General features: G+C 47.4%; 8 protein-coding genes across 8 annotated transcripts, besides 1 other annotated feature; 5 read left to right on the top strand and 3 right to left on the bottom strand.

Annotated features, from left to right (window-relative positions):
• Window positions 1-49: 49 nt before the first annotated feature.
• On the top strand, window positions 50-1,405 carry TSTA_033880 (uncharacterized protein; the record flags this gene model as incomplete). Its single annotated transcript, XM_002480535.1, has 2 exons — window positions 50-106; window positions 131-1,405. The coding sequence occupies 2 exons, from the start codon at window positions 50-52 to the stop codon at window positions 1,403-1,405; spliced, it is 1,332 nt and encodes a 443-aa protein (XP_002480580.1).
• A 526-nt stretch (window positions 1,406-1,931) lies between these two features.
• TSTA_033870 (alcohol dehydrogenase, zinc-containing, putative) lies at window positions 1,932-3,557 on the top strand. Its single transcript, XM_002480534.1, has 6 exons — window positions 1,932-2,103; window positions 2,173-2,319; window positions 2,390-2,486; window positions 2,547-3,011; window positions 3,070-3,191; window positions 3,252-3,557. Exons 1-6 carry the CDS (start codon window positions 1,967-1,969, stop codon window positions 3,346-3,348), a joined length of 1,065 nt encoding a protein of 354 aa, XP_002480579.1. The 5' UTR covers window positions 1,932-1,966; the 3' UTR covers window positions 3,349-3,557.
• A 300-nt stretch (window positions 3,558-3,857) lies between these two features.
• Window positions 3,858-4,026: a sequence feature (GA-rich).
• Window positions 4,027-4,317: 291 nt separating this feature from the next.
• TSTA_033860 (KH domain RNA-binding protein) lies at window positions 4,318-7,437 on the top strand (the record flags this gene model as incomplete). Its single annotated transcript, XM_002480533.1, has 2 exons — window positions 4,318-4,720; window positions 4,775-7,437. The coding sequence occupies 2 exons, from the start codon at window positions 4,318-4,320 to the stop codon at window positions 5,473-5,475; spliced, it is 1,104 nt and encodes a 367-aa protein (XP_002480578.1). The 3' UTR covers window positions 5,476-7,437.
• TSTA_033850 (mitochondrial inner membrane AAA protease Yta12, putative) lies at window positions 4,860-9,427 on the bottom strand (the record flags this gene model as incomplete). Its single annotated transcript, XM_002480532.1, has 2 exons — window positions 4,860-7,437; window positions 7,495-9,427. 2 exons carry the CDS (start codon window positions 9,425-9,427, stop codon window positions 6,662-6,664), a joined length of 2,709 nt encoding a protein of 902 aa, XP_002480577.1. The 3' UTR covers window positions 4,860-6,661.
• A 396-nt stretch (window positions 9,428-9,823) lies between these two features.
• On the bottom strand, window positions 9,824-13,033 carry TSTA_033840 (fungal specific transcription factor, putative; the record flags this gene model as incomplete). The annotated part of the gene is made up of 7 exons (XM_002480531.1): window positions 9,824-10,797; window positions 10,850-11,410; window positions 11,464-11,639; window positions 11,690-12,186; window positions 12,245-12,612; window positions 12,665-12,792; window positions 12,863-13,033. The coding sequence occupies 7 exons, from the start codon at window positions 13,031-13,033 to the stop codon at window positions 10,059-10,061; spliced, it is 2,640 nt and encodes an 879-aa protein (XP_002480576.1). The 3' UTR covers window positions 9,824-10,058.
• Window positions 13,034-13,751: 718 nt separating this feature from the next.
• TSTA_033830 (mitochondrial DnaJ chaperone (Tim14), putative) lies at window positions 13,752-14,571 on the bottom strand. Its single transcript, XM_002480530.1, has 4 exons — window positions 14,435-14,571; window positions 14,302-14,375; window positions 14,185-14,238; window positions 13,752-14,125 (listed from the first exon to the last, which is right to left on the bottom strand). The coding sequence occupies exons 1-4, from the start codon at window positions 14,483-14,485 to the stop codon at window positions 13,987-13,989; spliced, it is 318 nt and encodes a 105-aa protein (XP_002480575.1). The 5' UTR covers window positions 14,486-14,571; the 3' UTR covers window positions 13,752-13,986.
• A 136-nt stretch (window positions 14,572-14,707) lies between these two features.
• TSTA_033820 (ribosome biogenesis protein RLP24) lies at window positions 14,708-15,988 on the top strand. The gene is made up of 4 exons (XM_002480529.1): window positions 14,708-14,766; window positions 14,820-14,849; window positions 14,907-14,985; window positions 15,053-15,988. The coding sequence occupies exons 1-4, from the start codon at window positions 14,762-14,764 to the stop codon at window positions 15,518-15,520; spliced, it is 582 nt and encodes a 193-aa protein (XP_002480574.1). The 5' UTR covers window positions 14,708-14,761; the 3' UTR covers window positions 15,521-15,988.
• A 378-nt stretch (window positions 15,989-16,366) lies between these two features.
• TSTA_033810 (uncharacterized protein) lies at window positions 16,367-18,400 on the top strand (the record flags this gene model as incomplete). The annotated part of the gene is made up of 2 exons (XM_002480528.1): window positions 16,367-16,781; window positions 16,866-18,400. 2 exons carry the CDS (start codon window positions 16,367-16,369, stop codon window positions 18,398-18,400), a joined length of 1,950 nt encoding a protein of 649 aa, XP_002480573.1.
• Between the last annotated feature and the right edge of the window lie 432 nt (window positions 18,401-18,832).

The following is an 18,832-nucleotide window of genomic DNA, read 5'->3' as shown; positions in this document are numbered from 1 at the left end:
CCAGCACCTGTATACACATTGATTTTATATCAAAAGATATTAGCTTGTGATGTCTGCAGATTTGCTTGCTGAGTTTGGGACAAACTCAAACCAGCCCAGTTCCGCAGTTAGCACACACGGATCTCATCAGTCACAAGGAAACGATTCATTCTTTGACGATGATTTCGACTCTTTTGTTTCGCCAGAGCCTACAGATGACAGTGCACTAGGATTTCAAAGCAAAATCTCCGGTGCTGAAAAGCATCATAGTGGATCTCAATATGCCCTGGATACAGATACATTCCCTCCGGTCTCGGAAGGTGCGGAGGTATTATTCGACGCGGCTGCAGAAGTGAGCTCAGGCAAGGATGATGAAGACGATTGGGGTGCATTTGAGACGGCCAATCTTACTCCAAGTTGTCAATTGCTTGATATAGAAAACGACATCCAGCCATTGCCTACGTCCATTAGCAGACCAGATTTAGTAGTATCTAATGTTTCGGTGTCTGTTGATCTCCTTTCACTCGAAGACAAGCCAGAGTCCACTCAAAGCATTGTCTCGCAGATTGCTCCAAGCTCAAGGCATCTTCAAACATTGAAATCACCGGCGTTCAGTCAAAAGCCCGCTGCTAAGAGCAAAAGTCGGCCTAATGCGTCTGAGGATGACTTCTTTGGTGAGTGGGATGATTTTGAGGATGGGACTGCAGAGAAGCCCCAATCGCAAACACCGATCTCAACATCTACAAAAGAGGCGAGAACCAGTATCAGCACATCTTCTACTAAAACACGAAAATCTTCACAATCGCAATCCATTGTTCGCCCGACCAACATTCCCCCGCCCTCGGTCCTACTTCAGATCATACCATCTCTTTTAGAACAATTCCGCGGACAACTTAATGATTCAAAACGAGGTTCTACAGCTCCCAATCCTGAATTTATCACTAATCTTATTCAAACTCTTCGGGCGGCTTCCCGAGTCATCGCAGGCCGCATTTTACGGTGGAAGAGAGACACTATATTAAGCCAAAGCATGAAAATTGGTCCAGCACAGTCTGGCAAAAGCAGTGGAATGAAACTGAGCTCTATCAGCCGAGGTGAATCCATCAAAGAGGAACAAGAAGCCGTTGGTGTCCTTGAAGCCTGGCGCCATCATGCATCCGCACTCAATTCGGCGATTCAGGCATCTGGTGAACGACCTGTACCCGTTATCACGGACAAAGTCCGCGTCATTACTGTGAGTGCAGAGCAAGGTGCGCTCAAGGCTTCCCATGCTTGTGCTTTGTGTGGTTTGAAGCGGGATGAGAGGTTACCAAAACTAGATGATGATGCGCAGGATAGTTTTGGAGACTGGTGGATTGAATACTGGGGCCATACGGATTGCAAATGGTTTTGGGAAGAAAATTCCAACAAGCTTAATCATCGTTGAGCTTTTTGGTACTATCATAATCCTCAGTCCAAGTTCAAAATTCATCGCATCAGAAGCGGTTTCTCTTCTCTCAGGCTGACAAGTCAATATCCTCCACACATATTTACTATATTGACAGTAGACATAAGATATTGAGAAGTAGAATTTCTTCCCAAAGCCCTCTCACGTTGCAAACTGTATACAGATGACTAAGGTCCTATCATGTCTACCAAAACTATAACTTACCCGTGATGGACGTTACACCTTTCTGAATTTCTCGGAGAGGTAAAAGTTCTCTGCCGTACATACTGTCGGCGCCTGAAAAAGACGTTCGATTATATATAAATCTATGGATAATGATCTGATATAAACTTCAAAAATCAAAGTCAGCCGAGGCTTTGCTGTCAATTGCTTCCAGGCTTGTCCCCACATCACGGCATTCATTCCGAAACGAGGGGAATGTTAAAAGTCTACCTAGGTATATAGTCTTACCTTTTCAGCTGCTCCGATCTACATTTCCACTCAATGTGCAGTTGAATCCTCTACATATAGCTTGAACGAGTGCGCAAATTTCTTGCAAATATGGCACTCCCAGAGAACATGAAAGCGGTCGTGTTTCACGGACCATACAAAGTCGCCGTAGAAGAGCGGCCAGTACCACGTATACAAGCTTCAACGGATATTATTGTCAAGGTCAGATATACCGCTCTTTGTGGCAGGTGAGTCCATCACTTATCCATAGATAATTCATAGAGGAAAAGACAGAAGAAACTGAATTGTTATTACAGCGAGCTCCATGTTTTCCGTGGTCATCAGGCTTCCAAAACTGGCTTTATTATGGGCCATGAATTTACGGGTACTGTCGTCGAGGCCGGGGACGATGTGAAGACTTTGAAGGTTGGAGATGTCATCGTCAGTCCATTTACGACTTCATGGTATGATTTCTAAGACCCTACGTAAAGAATGTGGATGATGGTATACTGACTTTCACCTGACTATTTGAAGCGGCACATGCTTCTACTGTAAGCAGGGGTTCTCCTCCCGTTGTGCGAGCTCTCTCTTATTTGGTTGTCCTCTTCTTGATGGTGGCCAGGCTGAATATGTACGTGATCATGTCCGTACTATTACAACATTGAAACCATGAAATTAAAAGGCATCACAGGTCAGAGTTCCAATGGCAGACAGCACAGTCTCCAAAGCTCCCGAAGGCATTGACGAGAAACTCCTCGTCTTGATGGCCGATATATATCCAACGGGCTTCTTTGCTGCCAGCAACGGGTTCAAGGAATATACAAAGGACCAAGCCGCAAATTTAACCGTAGTTGTCATAGGTTGCGGTCCAGTCGGTTTGCTCGCCATTGTCAATGCGCTTGAATACAAACCGAAACATCTTTTGGCGGTAGACTCTGTTACTCCTCGTCTTGAGCTTGCTAAGAAGCTAGGCGCAGAGCCCTGGAACTTTATGACAGATCGCGAGGGACTTGACAAGCGGGTTCAGGAATTGACGGATGGTCGGGGTGCCGATGTGGTTATTGAAGTTGTGGGATTAAGTCCGGCTTTGCGCACAGCTTTCGACCTTCTCCGTCCTTGGGGTACTATCAGTAGCGTTGGCGTACACAATGCTGAGGTATGACTCATTGCTGGTGGTAAAGGTTGTGATAAGCCAGACTAATAACTCTACCCAGATTCCCTGGACCGGCAGTGAAGCGTACGGCAAGAATCTGAAACTTCAAATGGGCCGATGCCCTGTGCGCTCGGTATTCCCACAAGCTCTGGAGGCATTGAAGAGAAATCAACATCTATTAGGGTCAGTACTGGACACGTCTTTACACTCTTTTGTAGTCAATGATTAACAGCCTCTTTGCAGATTCATGGCGGACAAGATAATGCCCCTTTCCAAAGCAGTTGAGGGGTATGACTTGTTTGACAAGATGAAGGCGCAGAAAGTCGTCTTCGAAGCATAGTCTCAGTGAAATAGAGGAAAGACATCAGACTGCCAGTGGGCCTGTCATACTTGAGCCAATCAGGAGTAATTAAGCTTTCCCCAGACCCTTACCGTATTAGGGCTAGTGGTTTTGTATCAAAACATGTATATTTCAATCATGTATTGCACCACCTCACAAGTCCAAGTGCAGAAACATCGTAAAGCATTAAGAAGAGTTGAAATATCTTGAAACCAATAGTCGGATGTTTCGGAAGCTATTAACATTAAAGGATGGCAGTTCTGATATATCTTTCTTTGCAAAAGTGCTTTCTCAATGATGAGCAGCTAATCTTCGTACAATACAGTACTCCGTATTCTGTATCCAAATACTCAACATGAGTGAAATCACAGTCCCTGATTGGCTGTGCGCAGCAGTCTGTATTACCGATTCATCTGGTCTCCACTCTCCAGCGAGTAAGTTAGCTTAATGTTAGCCCACCACCACTAAATATTGCTCCTCACTTCTTCCTCCCCACTGATCAAACATTATTCCTGTCCTCCTCCCTCTATCCTCACCTTTCCTCATCACTCTACCTCTTCATCTACATTTCTCCCATTACCTCCTTCCTTTCCCCTCTTCTTTTTCCCTTCTTCTTCGAGTGTCTCGTCCTTCACCTCCATTCTTCCCCTCAAATCCTCCCTTTTATCTTTTCTCTCCGCCCGTTTCTACCCCTCCGTTGTCCGCTACCACCTTTCCCCTCTCGCCATCCTCGGTCATAGTATCCTCTATTTTCTGCTCATACATAACCTTGTGTAAGTCTTATCTGACGCATACAATTTATCCTCCAATTCGAGGTGTCATGCAGCGTGTGTTAATTGTTTCCCCCGTCTAGCCGGCTTTCTTTGCTCCTTTGACACGGACGATATTCCGAAACCCCGATTTGTCTCGCTTCTTTGAGTTTATCTCGCAGCTTCATTTTCAACAAGATCTCTCAAGAATCTCTCAAAAATGGCAGCAGCTACCGAAAACCACGAAACATCTGTGCCTGGCGAGGACAGTCTGAACGAGTCCTTCGCCCGTGTCAACATTGGCGAATCAGGCGAGCTTGAGGAACAGCCCAAGACTGATGAAGAGTACGCGCAAGCAATTCTTACTCTGCGAGCCATCGTTTCCTCCAAGGAGGCTGGTGTGATTATCGGCAAGGCTGGCAAGAATGTTGCGGATTTGCGCGACGAGACTGGTGTCAAAGCTGGTGTCAGCAAGGTTGTCCAGGGTGTGCATGATCGTGTTCTCACTGTGACTGGTGCCTTACAAGGATGCGCCCGCGCCTACTCTATTGTCGCAAAAGGACTTCTCGAAGGCGCTCCGCAGGTCGGAATGGGCGGCGTCGTCCAGAACAACGGAACTCATCGTAAGTAGTCTACAGTCTCCTTGTATATTTTCCAGGGCTTACAGATTTCAATAGCAATTCGCTTGTTGATCTCACACAATCAGATGGGCACCATCATCGGTCGTCAAGGTCTAAAGATCAAACACATTCAGGATGCCTCGGGCGTCAGAATGGTCGCGCAGAAAGAGATGCTACCACAGTCCACCGAGCGAATTGTGGAGGTGCAGGGCACGCCAGAGGGTATCGAGAAAGCGGTCTGGGAAATTGGAAAGTGTCTCATTGACGACTGGCAACGTGGAACAGGGACCGTCCTGTACAACCCGGCCGTGCGTGTCTCCATTGGCGGTTCTGGTCAACTCAATCACAACGGCGACAGGACCGGCGGCAGCTACGGCGGTGGACGATCCTACAACCGAACTGGCAACGGCGCAGATTTCAGCGAGCCAAGCGGCGGCTACAATCGTCGTGGCAGCGGCGATAATGGCAACCGAAATCTGCCGCTAGTCACCGATGATGGAGAAGAAGTACAGACACAGAATATCAGCATCCCTGCAGATATGGTCGGTTGCATTATTGGTCGGGGTGGTAGCAAAATCAGTGAAATCCGTCGCAGCTCTGGAGCGAGAATCTCGATCGCCAAGGCACCCCATGACGAGACTGGGGAGCGCATGTTCACGATCATGGGTAGCGCACAGGCTAACGAAAAGGCGTTGTATCTTTTGTACGAGAACCTCGAAGCTGAGAAGATGCGTCGTAGCCAGCAGTCTCCTGAATAATTCAGAGGCACATTCGCACATTCGCCGGAACGGACTTCGCTTCAGGCTGAATTGCAGTTGTTTTACCTTCATTTTCTCTACCTCTCCTTCAGTCAGAGGTAAAACTTTCTTTATTTATCGAACTTTTTCTTATCTTTCACGATATCGTCTCGTCGCGTACCACTTCACTTTGTCCCCTACTCTTTCTACAACATCGCCTGTATTTCTCAAGACGATGGGTCTCTAACATTCATCTCACCGGATTACGAATTAATGATGTCTCCTCAAAAAAGAAAAATACCAAACCGATGTCTAACACAGACTTCTCTCCCTTGACTTGACTTTTCATTCATCACCCACACCCTCGATCCGTCTGTCGAACCTTTTTTTCCTACTCTTCTCAAATCTCCTTGTGTGTATCGATACTACCTATCTATCTATCTCGAAAGAACCTCCGTTGTCATCATCAATACCATCTCTCGAATCTTTGATCCTCATTGTCTTCTGCCTTGCGTCTTCTCATAATCTCGCCACTTGTCCCTATTCCTTTTGAAGGAAGCAGAGAAAACTTTGAAAGCTGATGATATCCACCACCCACCATGGATGTGTGTGAAAGATACCCAAACGACGATTTAGATTTAGCTAACAAGGACAAAGCAAATGAAGAGAAGGGAAGATTCTAGAGAATACCTATTTGAATGATAAAACAACTCTTAGTATCTAAATAGTATCAAATCCTATAGACAAACATTGTCGTTGCTTCCAAAATTATCATAGACATTTAATTTTTTTCTTCGATTCTGACTATGTTACAATGTACATATAACAATTGAGTATAGTTTCCATCTCTGTACTCAATACCAGTAATACCAGTACATGGAGTATAATAGAGAAACTGATTCCTATGCCACAAACACAAAAGTAGAGAGGAAGGATGGAAGGAAGAAAAAGGACATGGTGTTAAGAGAGGAGATCAATAGTCAAAACAAACAGAAAAGAAAAGAAAAATACATAGGTGGATTTTTTTCTCTTTTCTGTAGCAATTAACACCGCGCCATGGAACCCATGTAGACAATTGATAGATAGATATTTAAGGTCTTGCGAGGAGGTAGAGGAATCGGGATCGGATCAAGATCTTATTGTACATAAAAGAAAAGGGGGAAGATGGCAAGATGACCTAAAAGAAAAGGAGAGAGATTGAAAGCGTTTAGGTAGGAAGAGGAGTTTGATCACGACCATCTTTACCCGTAGAACTTTCATCAGGTTCATGAGGTTCAGGTGGTGCAATAATACCTCCACCGAAATACTTCGTAAACTCCCCCGTATCCGGGAACGGTCGCGGACCCAAAAGACGAACCATATCATCTCGCGACAGGACTTCCTTGGCCAACAACTCCTCTGCCACAAGGCCGACTTCCTTCTTCTTCTTTGTTAGAAGATCTGTGCAACGCTTATATGCTTCATCGACTATACGGCGGATCTCGAGGTCGATGTTTCGTGCTGTCTCCTCAGAGAAGGGTTTGTGGAGTTGTTGTTGATCTTCTTCAAAGTGCAAGGGTCCGATGGTCTTGGACATGCCGAATTTGGTGACCATAGCGCTGGCCATGCGGGTTACTTTGTTGAAGTCGTCTGATGCACCGCTGGTGACTGTGTCGAAGTGGAGTTCTTCGCTGACACGGCCGCCGAGGGTCATGGCCATGCGATCCATGAGTTGGTTGACGGTCATCAGATAGTTTTCACTGGATGGGAGGTATTGCGCATAACCGAGAGCGCCTTGTCCTCTGGGAATGATTGAGACTTTGAGAAGAGGATCGGCCCATTTCAGATACCAGCCGCAGATGGCGTGGCCGGCTTCATGGTAGGCTACTGTTCGTTTCTCCTCGGGCGAGAGGACGAGAGATTTCTTCTCCAGACCTCCAATCACACGCTCAATTGCCTGTTCGAAGTGTTTCATCTTGACACTCTCGGCTTGTTCACGGGCAGCTTCATAAATGTTAGTAACACGAGACGAAAAAATAGAGCATGGTCGTCAGTACTCACCAACCAAAGCAGCCTCGTTGACACAATTGGCAATATCAGCACCAGCGAATCCTGGAGTCAAAGCAGCGAGACGGCCACAAAGATAATCCATATCCTCCTTCGTAAGAATCTTCTTCAAATGCACACGGAAAATCTGCTCTCTTCCCTTCATTGTCGGTCGGTCAATAGTGATATGTCTGTCGAAACGACCAGGACGCATCAATGCCTTGTCAAGAACATCAGGTCTGTTGGTACCGGCCAAAACAACGACCTGCTCTGATGTATTGAAACCATCCATCTCAGTCAGGATTTGGTTGAGTGTACTCTCACGCTCGTCATTGCCACCACCAAAGTTCTGCTTGGATCGTGATTTACCGATGGCATCAATTTCATCGATGAAGATAATGCAAGGTGTGTTCTTTCGAGCATTGGCGAACAAGTCACGTACCCGAGAGGGACCAACACCAACAAACATCTCGACGAATTCAGATCCACTGACACTGAAGAATGGCACACCAGACTCACCAGCGGTGGCCTTGGCGAGCAATGTCTTACCGGTACCAGGAGGTCCGGACAGAATGGCACCACGAGGGATCTTTGCTCCGAGTCTCTGGAACTTTTCCGCTTCCTTCAAGAAACTGACAAACTCCATGATCTCCATCTTTGCCTCGTCCATACCGGCAACATCGGCGAACTTGATCTTAATGTCCGTCTCATGATTGAACCGCCTTGCCCGACTCTTTCCAATACCAAAAATGCTGCTCTGACCACCGGCACCGCCACCAGCTCTCCTTGAGAAGTAGAACACTGATCCGATCAACAAAAGAGTAGGTCCAAAGGACAAAGCTGTAGCGAGCCATGGAACTTCATCGACATAGGCTACCGGGATACGTTGCGAGGTGGGGATACCCAGTTCATTGTGAGCTTCCTCTAACTTGCGCTCAAATGAATCAACCGACCCGATGGTGAAGTAGTAGTGGAAGTTGCGTTGCGAAGCGGGCGAATCCGGCATTTCGCCAGCAACCGCCTCTCGGTTTAGGTCGACCCGTACACGAGAACGATTGATGACAGTCAACTTCTCGACAAGGCCCTTGTCGAAGAAATTTGATCGGAATTCTTGCCATGTAATATCCCTGCTGCTTTCACCGGGGAAGAAGGTCGTGTATAGCATATAGGAAAGAATGGAAGTCACAATAAAGCTGCTAGGATCGAATTTGAATTCGAACACCTTCGGCCCATTCTTTTCATCCTTGCCATCCTTCTGCTTTTGACCCTGTTGACCGCCGGTCTTTTTCTGCTGTTGTGCGCCCCATCCACCAAATCCGCCCTCGGCTTTCTCTTGAGAAGCCTTTTCGAACAAGGCCTTGACTTCCTCGGCAGACTGCTTCTCAGCTTCGGTGGCCGTTATATTATCCTCTCCCAAACGCTGTATCCAAAACCTCGAAAACTTATCAAAATCCTCCAACGTCATAGGTTGTGACTGATCCACATGTTTTCTGAAAAACTCCTCCATCTCAGGCGGCATATACTTTGCATCAGCCAACAAGGTCTGAATAAGACGCAGAAGTTGCACCTCCCGTGGCGGCATTCCAGTCTGGTGAACCAACTGCTCAATGAACTGGGCAGACTTTTCCAGAAATTCCTTCTCATCGGCTACACTGTTGAACGTCTTCTTCGGTGCAGGTCCATTCTTCTTGAGCGACTCGAAGAACTCAGCCAACTCCTCATCTTTGCTCTTTTCGACTTTTTTCTTCTTATTTTTGTCGTCGTCCGGACGTTTCGGGTCCCCTCCGGGGTTAATGGAGGCGTACGATCGTGCCTGTCGAGCGTTTACTAAAGACCATAGCTGCGGTCTCGTGTGATGTGGATATATCGATCTAGAGGTCGTAAAAAGGTCTGTCGCACTTCTGGAATACCGTGCGATATGTGCAGGCCGTCGTAAAAGACTGGCCATCTTTTTGGGGTTGATGGAATAACGCGGAGCCTCTATATGGCCGAACGCAATCGTCCAAAGGCTCTATCAAGCTGGAAAAGCTACCCACGGAGCGATTTGAGAATCAATAAGAAGTGATGGAAAAGCTCCAATATGGACCACCGTTGACTGGCCCCCTTGCGAAGCTTGCTTTCTTGATAGAGTGGAATGTCGTTGATTCCCCGTAAGGTGACAGCCACAAATCGGCTAGCCTTAATAATCCATTTTTCCAGACCCGCTTAGTCATCACCGGCCGAACGCGGGCCGAGATCGATCTCAGTCTATATGTTTACACGATAGTTATATATCTACACTGCTCAAGGGTGGAATCATGTATTATTCAGAATCCGGGATCAACGTGTGCAAAGGACAGCAACCTCAAGAGGGGAGAAAAATCAGGATATTATTACCTAGGTATCCATCCATCCGCATAAGAGTGTTCCTCGAAAATATAAAAGTAATGTACAGAAGCGAGAACATGAGACATGAATTAAGTCTAACCCTAGACGATCGGAAACATGCACAGCAAATATCCGATATATCGTCTTCTTTTCTCAAACACCAAACTCCTTCCTGGTCATTCTAGAAGAGTCGTTTCAGGTCATGAATCCAATCACATCCCATTGTGCATAGTCGCCTGAAACATATCAGGTTGATCCATATTCAGTAGATTCACGTTGGAAAAATCCGCCCAGTCCCATTCCAGTCCCATCGGCATCTGCCACAGATCCTGCGGCACGAATGATTGCTGGAAAGGGTAGAACTGGGTATCAGAAGGTGAGGCCATTGTCGGTACTGTGGTAGTTTGTAAATTCGGCGCATCTGCAAAAGAAACTTCGGGATTGAACATGGGCATATTTGCGCTTGAGATATCGCCAAAGGTACCGGACATCATATCGCTCGGATTGGGTGATACAACCCCTATAGGAGGTTGGGTTGTGGGTTGTGTGCCTGGCGGAGTGGCTTGTTGTTGCTGCTGTTCTCGGAGCGATGATGCAGTGGTATCTATATGATTCTCCGCGTCCGCAGCAGTAGCAGCCGGTCTGTTAGATGTGTCGACTCTCTGGGTATTGTTGGTATCTACATCCTCTGTAGAAGCTTTGCGTTTTCGCTTTGAGAGCGCTTCTTTCTCTGCCTTATCGAGTACTACTTTGGCAATTCTTTCAAACTCCGCACAAACACTTAGCATCCGTCTGACACTTCCATTCGACTCGTCCGTGCCCAGCATAGAGAGAAAATTAACCACAATGTTCATTAATTTGATGTCTGAGCGAACACGGGCGTCCTGCGGGTTTTGTAGGATATTCGCAAAGAGGGTGACAAGAGCGGAGACTGGGTAATATAGGACGAGCCTTCGATCGTCAGTAAAAAAGTACATATATCAATGGGCAACCACCAACTTACCATACGCAGGCAAAATCGCCCTGAGGGATATATTTTATCAAGTTTATTGATGCTCTTGCAGCGGTGACACAGATATTGGCAGAAGAGAAGACTCGCGGGTTCAACGGTCTTGCATACAAGCCCTGTATGGCATAATTGGACAGACGACTAGTCCAATAGCCGTGGTGTACTGCCATTCGGTGTATCGTAGTCAAGCAGTTGTAGTATGCAAAGTGAAGTATCATGACATGCAGAATCAGAGGGGGATGTGTTGCTTTGATTTCGTGTTCTGGGCGGTAATCGACCGGTATGCTATCTTTCCACTCTTCCAGCTCTCTGTCTAATTCACCAATGGTGTTTAAGAGCTCACCATCAGACTGTTTTGCGGCTTTGGTGGAGTATAACCTTTTGTAAACTCTGCTTTCAATGATGGCGAATCTGCACATCAATCTGAACATATTAACTGTGCCTTCCCCTATCAAGGGGATAAGGCCAGCGTTATCGGGAGGGATTTCACTGGGAAGCTCGACGTTCATATCGTCATCGTCCTGTACCGGGGGTCTACCGGATCGTAGGCAGATACTAAAGACATTACATTAGCATATATTTCCACTAACAACGTGTCAGATACGTACTCTTTGTCTAACAAGTAAGCAATCCAAAAGACTCTTTTACGCTGCTCCACCTCAACAGGATTCAAGTTGAATAGTGAACCTCGTTTATGTAACCCGATACTGTGTGAAAGTCTGATGGCAGCTGCCACCAAGAAGAAAGATGGTTGGGGGTTGGGAGTGCCTTGCAAGAACAGCGACTGTTCGAATTATTAGCAAGAATGACGCGGATTCAAGATTCGGATCTTACCATTCCCAAAAGTGCTTGAACACTTAAAAGGTCTGTATTGCGCATTGTGAGCTCTGTCAAGACACCCATCGCATTTTTCAGGTAAAGCCAGGCCTTCTTATCCTCTTCCTGAGGGACAAGATGGCTCATGACACGAAGTCTGTGTGCGATCGCCAAAACAATGTTGATACTAGCCCACCATCCCGAACCTTCATAAGGATCTCGCGAGTACTGTCGTTCAACTAGGTGCATGAATGTGGGTTCGTGAAAAAGAGGTAGTATGGCATTGAAATTATCGAAGAAGTCTCGGAAGAGTGACATGGCCTCTTCCTTTGGAGGTAATGGCTTGAAGACTCGTCTGGCAAAGATGTCACTGAAAATCTCGGGTTTCCAATACAGCCATTTGTTATCGTCAATATAAGCGGCTTGGATCATATCGTGGAATGAAGTGTCGCCAGTCTTCTCATTAACCCACTGAATACCGCGGGGCGAGAAGATTGAAAAGCCAGAGGAAGAACCTAGCACGTTTCTTAGTCTTAACAGAAAGGATTATATCAGAAATGCAGGTCGACATACCGATATATCTAGTCTCTCCGCAATTGGTGGTAACAAGCGAGCACATCATATCCGACAATGCCTCAACCTCATGTTCTTTGTCCTCCTGTGAGGTAGGGGACTCTGCTACTCTAGAACTCGAGTTTGAGTCTCGTGGGGTGGAATGAAGTGAGCCTGTACTCGATTTTTGTGGATTTTCAAGAGAGGAACGAGCGGCGGCGACAGCAGCAGAGAAAGTGTTCAGATCACCGTGTTGAGATTGTTGCTGGGCCTGTTGCAGACGGCGCTCGATGGAAGGAATATCACTCTCGTTATCTGCTATCCCTGCCATCTTCAATAACCCTTCCAGCCGCCTCATCCGGTTTTCTAGTCCTTCGATATATTTGGCCCTGCATGCTGTCAGTCGCTACTCGCTCAAGACATAAGAGGTAACGCGCATACCCTTTGGGAGGGTTCCTCTTCTTTTCAACCTGTGTAAAGATACATTCCGTCTTATAGTTGATGCAGTGGGAGCATTTGGGCATCTTGCCGTCGCATTTGATCTTTTTCTTGCGGCACATATCACAAGCCTTGATAGAAACATCCTCGTCAGTCACAATGACTATAAGCAACGTTCTGATCCATCAAAAAGAAACCCACTCTTGCTATCCTTCTCCTTTTCGGATCGCCGTCTCTTTCCTCATCCTGAGTCCCCTGCCCGGGCTGATTCGCATTGAACGGGCTGCCGCCAGCGCCCCCATAATTCGGGTATATGGGGGGTGGCATCTCGTACCCTCCCCCATCTTGCGAGTCGTCTCCAAAACTCTCCATAGTGCGCGTATCTTCAGGATTGGAGGGCGAATTTTTTGGTATATAGGCCGATTTGTCAGATGACGCCGAGACTCGAATGTAACAAAAAGATTTAGAATTTCAACGCCACTTTCCGAGCGTACTCGACCTCTCTGCGAGACGTAAAACGGGAGGCGCTGACATCAGCAGGGCGTCGACGAATAATAAGTGAATGAAAGGAACACAACAGGAAAGTCGTTCAAACAAGCAGAATCTGCTGCAGGGGGGTTGTCTCTACGCTGAAATTCGCGTGTAAGTACGGTAAGGTTAGCTTGCGAGTTGCGACTTGTACGGCCGTATTTTAGCGGGGAAGCAGCAGTCCACCCAGTCCAGTACCCAAAAGAACCCGTAGGTGTGGATCGACTTGCCATTAAAAGAATATGGAAGCCTAACTATTCCTCTCCTGGGAGCCAAAATCGAGAAGAAAAAAGATCAGCTTTGTGGATGACGAGCTGTGGCGCATGGCGGACTTCGCGGTGTTTTCGTCCGCCGAATCTACGAGGAGGTCTCGTTCTGCCGGATCCGTGATAGATCGGGGTGGAGTTAGTCAGCAGAGCAATCGATAAGGGCTCGGGCTTTTCGGGCGATGAAGCTCAATTCTGGCCGATTCGATGCGAGATTCGGATGCGACCACGAGAACGTCCCGGTATGGTCACAATGAGTCAGTGTGAGTATTACACGTGATTTGCTGAACAAATCTGGGTCATTGAATAATATACATGTTACTTGAGAAATAGGCTAGAGAGGCGAGTCTGTCACAGATATCATACATTGCAATCAAATCAAAAAACGCCATGCTATGCAACCCAATGTACAACCAAAGTATATATATGGTGACAAGTAGAGGCACCTTCAACTGATACCATATCCTTGTGCAGGCCGTGTCTAACCACCGGGTGAGTAGACACGCAAAAGCCGAGACATGTGTATCATCATTATAGAGTCTTATCGAGCAATTCCTTCGCCTCGTTGATTTTCGTGGCCAAGTAAGGGCTTCCGCCTCGGTCGGGATGGTTAAGGAGCATGAGCTGGCGATGGTTTTTGCGGACTTTGTCCTTGGTCAATGTTCGCTCTCTGGTCGTTGTCTGTTAGTCGCTATGACACTATAAGGAGAATATAGGGAGGAGACATACGATAGTTCCAAGATTAATGAAGCCTCGCGACGGGTCATTTTGGGTTCGAAGCCACTGCGAAAAGTGTCAATAACCTATCAACCAACACAACCAGCAGGGAAGATCAGGTGTACATACCCCTTGTAAAAAGCACGGCCGACCTTATTCACACCTCCTCGGTAACGCTGAAGAGCAACATATCCGGCACGACCCTGTGGAATATGATATTAGTATGTAGATTTGACCGACTAGAGTGCATGCGCTCGCTCACCAGAAAAGCGGAGGTGGCCAATCCAAGGCCAACCAGGAACGCGGAAGCCATTATCAATCGATTTTTAAAATAATAACTGCGACAGTAACAGAGTTGTGGTGCTTGAGACTGGGTCAGTGAGCATAGTCCTTCAGGGCGAGATGTAAAAAGTGAACAAAGTCGGGTCTTGGCATTTGGCGGCGATATATACCCGCCATACCATAAACAGCTTAGCGTATATAGCCCCACATAATTTTCTTTAAGTCGAATTTGCGTTCTTCGACGACTCTAAACATACAACGATTATAAAGTCGTTTTCAAGGAACTTCACCAGTAAAACCATTCAAGATGAGGTACGTTAGCTGTTCAAAATACACTTGAAGAGAGATTACTGACTCGGACACAGGGTGGAAGTGTGCAGTTTCTGTTCTCGTCCGTACGTTATCGACACCGCATCTACATGCCTTCGCAATTTTTACTGATGATAATCCAGCGTATATCCTTCTAAAGGAATCACATTCGTCCGAAATGACGCCAGAAGTTTTCGCTTCTGCCGAAGCAAGTGCGAGAAGGTCAGTCGTTTATCGGCATTTCAACAGGTTCCGTCAAGATTGGTACACAGTTTCTAACATCTAGTAGAACTTCAAAATGAAGCGTCAACCCAGAAAGGTGAAATGGACAAAGACTCACCGTGCCCTCCGCGGCAAGGAAATGATTGTCGACTCTTCACTTCTTCTTTCACAATTCGCTCAAAAACGCAATGTCCCCGTCAAATACGACCGCAACCTCGTCGCAGCAACCATCAAGGCCATGGAAAGAGTCGAAGAGATCCGCCAGCGCCGAGAACGGGTGTTCACAAAGAAACGACTTGCTGGCAAATTGGCTCGCGAACGTCAACGCGAGGAAGATCGTCGGGTGGTGGCCCAGGGAGAGCATCTTATTCGCAAGGAGCTGCGGGAGATGCAGGAACACAATGTGCCTCTTACCACATCGGCAGAAAAGGAGAAAGCTGTCGGTACGGTGTTTGGCGAGGAGAGACCGCGGCAGAAGAAGAAGGCCAAGATGTTGGTGGATGGCGGTATGGAGGAGGAGATGGATGTGGATTGATATACGACAAAATAGAGTATATGAGCGGCGATTTTATCTTTACTGTCCAATTACATGACAACGGCATGGCGTTATGGGTATTTACTTTACTTGAGACTTGATGTTTGATATGCAAAAGCTTTGAATCACAGTTTGTTTCTTTGAATATAGATTGACAATGGCCTTTGTTGACCTTCAGATAGGGCTGATTGTTTGAGGTTTGAGATTAGCCACTGGAATATTACTGCTGTCGGATCAGTATCTACAGAAGGCTGAAAGGATATCTGCCGTGGTCTCACAGACTATACATCGTGCCCCAAAGGAGTAGTCGGCCCCTAAAACAGAAAGTGTCGACAAACATGACATCTTCACCCTTCCCAATCCAGCACCGTTTCATGATCTCATTGAATGGCTTTTTTTTGTTCCCTGACAGGCAATGAAAAAAGGCGCACATGCCCTGCAGTTTTCGAGCTGACTCCGGGTCTTCTCCATCGTTATCTCAGGGCATACCCGTCAACCTTGACAAGATATCCAACCGAGCAATCCACAAGCAAACAAACGGGGCAGGGCATACTGAAGAAAAAATTTGCTCGTCTTTTTGTTTGTCATGGGCAATGCCGTCAGAGTCATGCACCAGCCTCCTAAGACTAGAAATTCACTTCCTCTTCCTCCGTCTTCATCATCACGCAAATCTCTCCTCATATACATACTCGTCAGCTCCAAAGACATCTTTTTGCTTCGAGAATCATACTTTCAACACCAACACTCATCCTCAACGCTTTACTAGTGCCTTATTATCCTCCTCAAGTCTATTTCGACCTTTTTATCCTCTCACAAAGGCATTTCAAGTCTCTGGCCATCGTCAAAATGTTGGTCAGTCCTTTGTTGATCATTTGTGCTGCGTCACTTGTCAGCATCTTTTCTCCCTGGTTGAAGGAACTTCAGGAACCTTCTTTAGTACTACTCCAGTCTGCTAGTGAAGCGTCACGGGACTGTGTCAAGACCGTTTTTAGCGATTGGTTACACATTTCGACAACAGGTACCATTCGCTCGCCTCCTGTGATCATCTCTCTGTCTCCCTCGACTGCTAGTACCGTTGTCCTGAGCCGCCCTTGGAACGGCACAAAAGATTACGTCTTGTTTCCTAGGGAATCGGCGCTGGCGACTGTCACTTCGTATATCAGCTCGCTTAGCTTGGTGAATCCGTTCAAAGTTGATCCTCCTCGTTTTCCTTTACCATCTCGTCGTTACGGCAAGTGTGGAAGCGCGGTCAACGGGGCTGGTAGGAGCGGTTCAGGAAAGCCTATTGCCGATGTGAGCGTCGATGGCATACCATTGATCCTTGCGCTGACGGCTCTCATTGTAGTGACCTTTAATTGGATGGCCTTTTGTGCCTGGAAGAGGGTTCTGGCAAAGGCAGAGCGAGTTGTGGATGAGGAGGCAGCGACTGCCAAGCCCATAGAAGATCTCAGGAGGGCCAAGATAGTGCTCGGCAACAAGAAGGAGTCTTTCCTGAAGGGAGTTCTGGAGGATATCGACAAGATATCCAAGGAGTCGGAGGCCAGTAATGATGATCGACAAGTCACAATCCTGGAGCGCCTCTACTACATTGAGGATCCCACATCGTCATCTGCTGGGCCAACGCTCTTTTCGGAGAAGCGGTGGACAATCGCCAAATCGGAATTCGATTCGACTTACGTCTGGCGCACTGTTCTGCGAGTCCCGTCAGTTGATCCCTCGACTGTGATGTCAGACTTCCTCGTCGATGCGGCTTCTTCAGGCGTGGTCATCGGTGAGCGTGAACAATTCAGAGTGCTCAGACGTCCAACGGGTATCTTTTTCGACACGCCGAAGCGAGTCGTCGGTTCTTCCAAAAGGCTTGCAACGCCAGCAACCCCTCGGCGCATACCTGTGGCAGAAAAATCAGAAGAGTCCGATCTTGGTGGACAAACACGGCCTGCAGTTACCAGCGACGTTCCACCTTCTGCTCGACAATTCGACAATAACGATGACCTCTGTCAATCTTTTTCTCAGAGTACCCCTGAACGGACCTCGACTGTGGTGTTTGATTTCCACGTCAAGGAGCCTTCAGACCCTCAAGAAGAGCCATCCGTTACCGAAGCAGTTGATGATCGTCAGACGTCATCTCTCCCAAGTCCCTCGGTTGTGGTCGACACCCAAACCGAGTGCACTGCAGAAACAAACGTGAGGCGACGAACAGAAAACACCACAAACTCCTCTACGTCGGTAGACATCCGGTCGAGGACGCCTCAAGCATCCGAGCCAACTTCACCGACCGACCAGACACCATCCTCGACAGCAACATCCCCGGCCTCGGCAGTTAACGACTCCTCTGCAGGAGCATCTTCTACGGATGTGAAGCGACGCGAAGAAGACGTCACAAGCCCCCTGTCGTCGGTAGATATCCGGGCGAGGGGACCTCAAATTCGGCACGGCGATTCTGCGTCATCATCGTCGCCATCACCGCCCGATACAACAAACACCAACACCACCAACATAGTTGAGCCGGGAGACAGTATCCAAGTCGAGGGCACCTCTGTTGCCAATGACGAACCGGAGCAATCTGGTTCTGCCAGTATCGACTCAGAGGCAACTGCTGTTGTTGAGGAGGGCAGCAGCAAAGAACAGGACGGATACGAAAGTTCGACTTCGGTCCAGACGGCAATTTTGACTCCTGTCGTTTCTTTGTCGGTGACTTCGACGACATCGACAACCCCTCAACCCGAGGCTAGCTCTGCTCCCGAAGAGACCACGCCTTCACAGACTCGTCGAAGGAGGAATAGGATGGGCCAACGACAAAGAAGACGGTTGCATGAACTCAATGAGAACCAGACGCAAAGGGCGACTCGTGGTGAATCAGTCATCACCACCCATTGCTAGTGCGGAGGGCTCACCTGATGGAGAGGGAGATGGAAAAGCGGAGGATTGATTGCTCGGCATGTTTTGTTTGTTCTTGGGGAGGTATCCAGTTTGTATTTCTTGCTACTTGTATGGAGTTGGAGGTCTTTTCAATCTCATCTTGTATTGTTGTTTTGTTACTCATGTTCATTTCTCAATACCAAACTCAAAACGTTGAAACCATTTCCCTGATCCGGTCAGTAACGTACATACACGTAAGCACTCTTCCACTTCCCCAGACTTTCTCAACATCCTCGGCTCTTCCCCAGATTTCCGTTCATTTTGTCCGTAGAAATTTCCCTATTCCTATTCCGGTCACTCCTGGATCCAAGGTTTGAGAACTCAGACACGAAAAGAGAATAATTCATCCCTGGCATGTAAGCGAGTGCCTGTGGCTTGTAAATACACTTCGGA

The sequence above is a fragment of the Talaromyces stipitatus genome, genomic scaffold (assembly GCF_000003125.1).
Source record: "Talaromyces stipitatus ATCC 10500 scf_1105507295541 genomic scaffold, whole genome shotgun sequence".
Lineage (NCBI taxonomy): Eukaryota > Fungi > Ascomycota > Eurotiomycetes > Eurotiales > Trichocomaceae > Talaromyces > Talaromyces stipitatus.
This window is presented reverse-complemented; position numbering and strand designations above follow the sequence as displayed.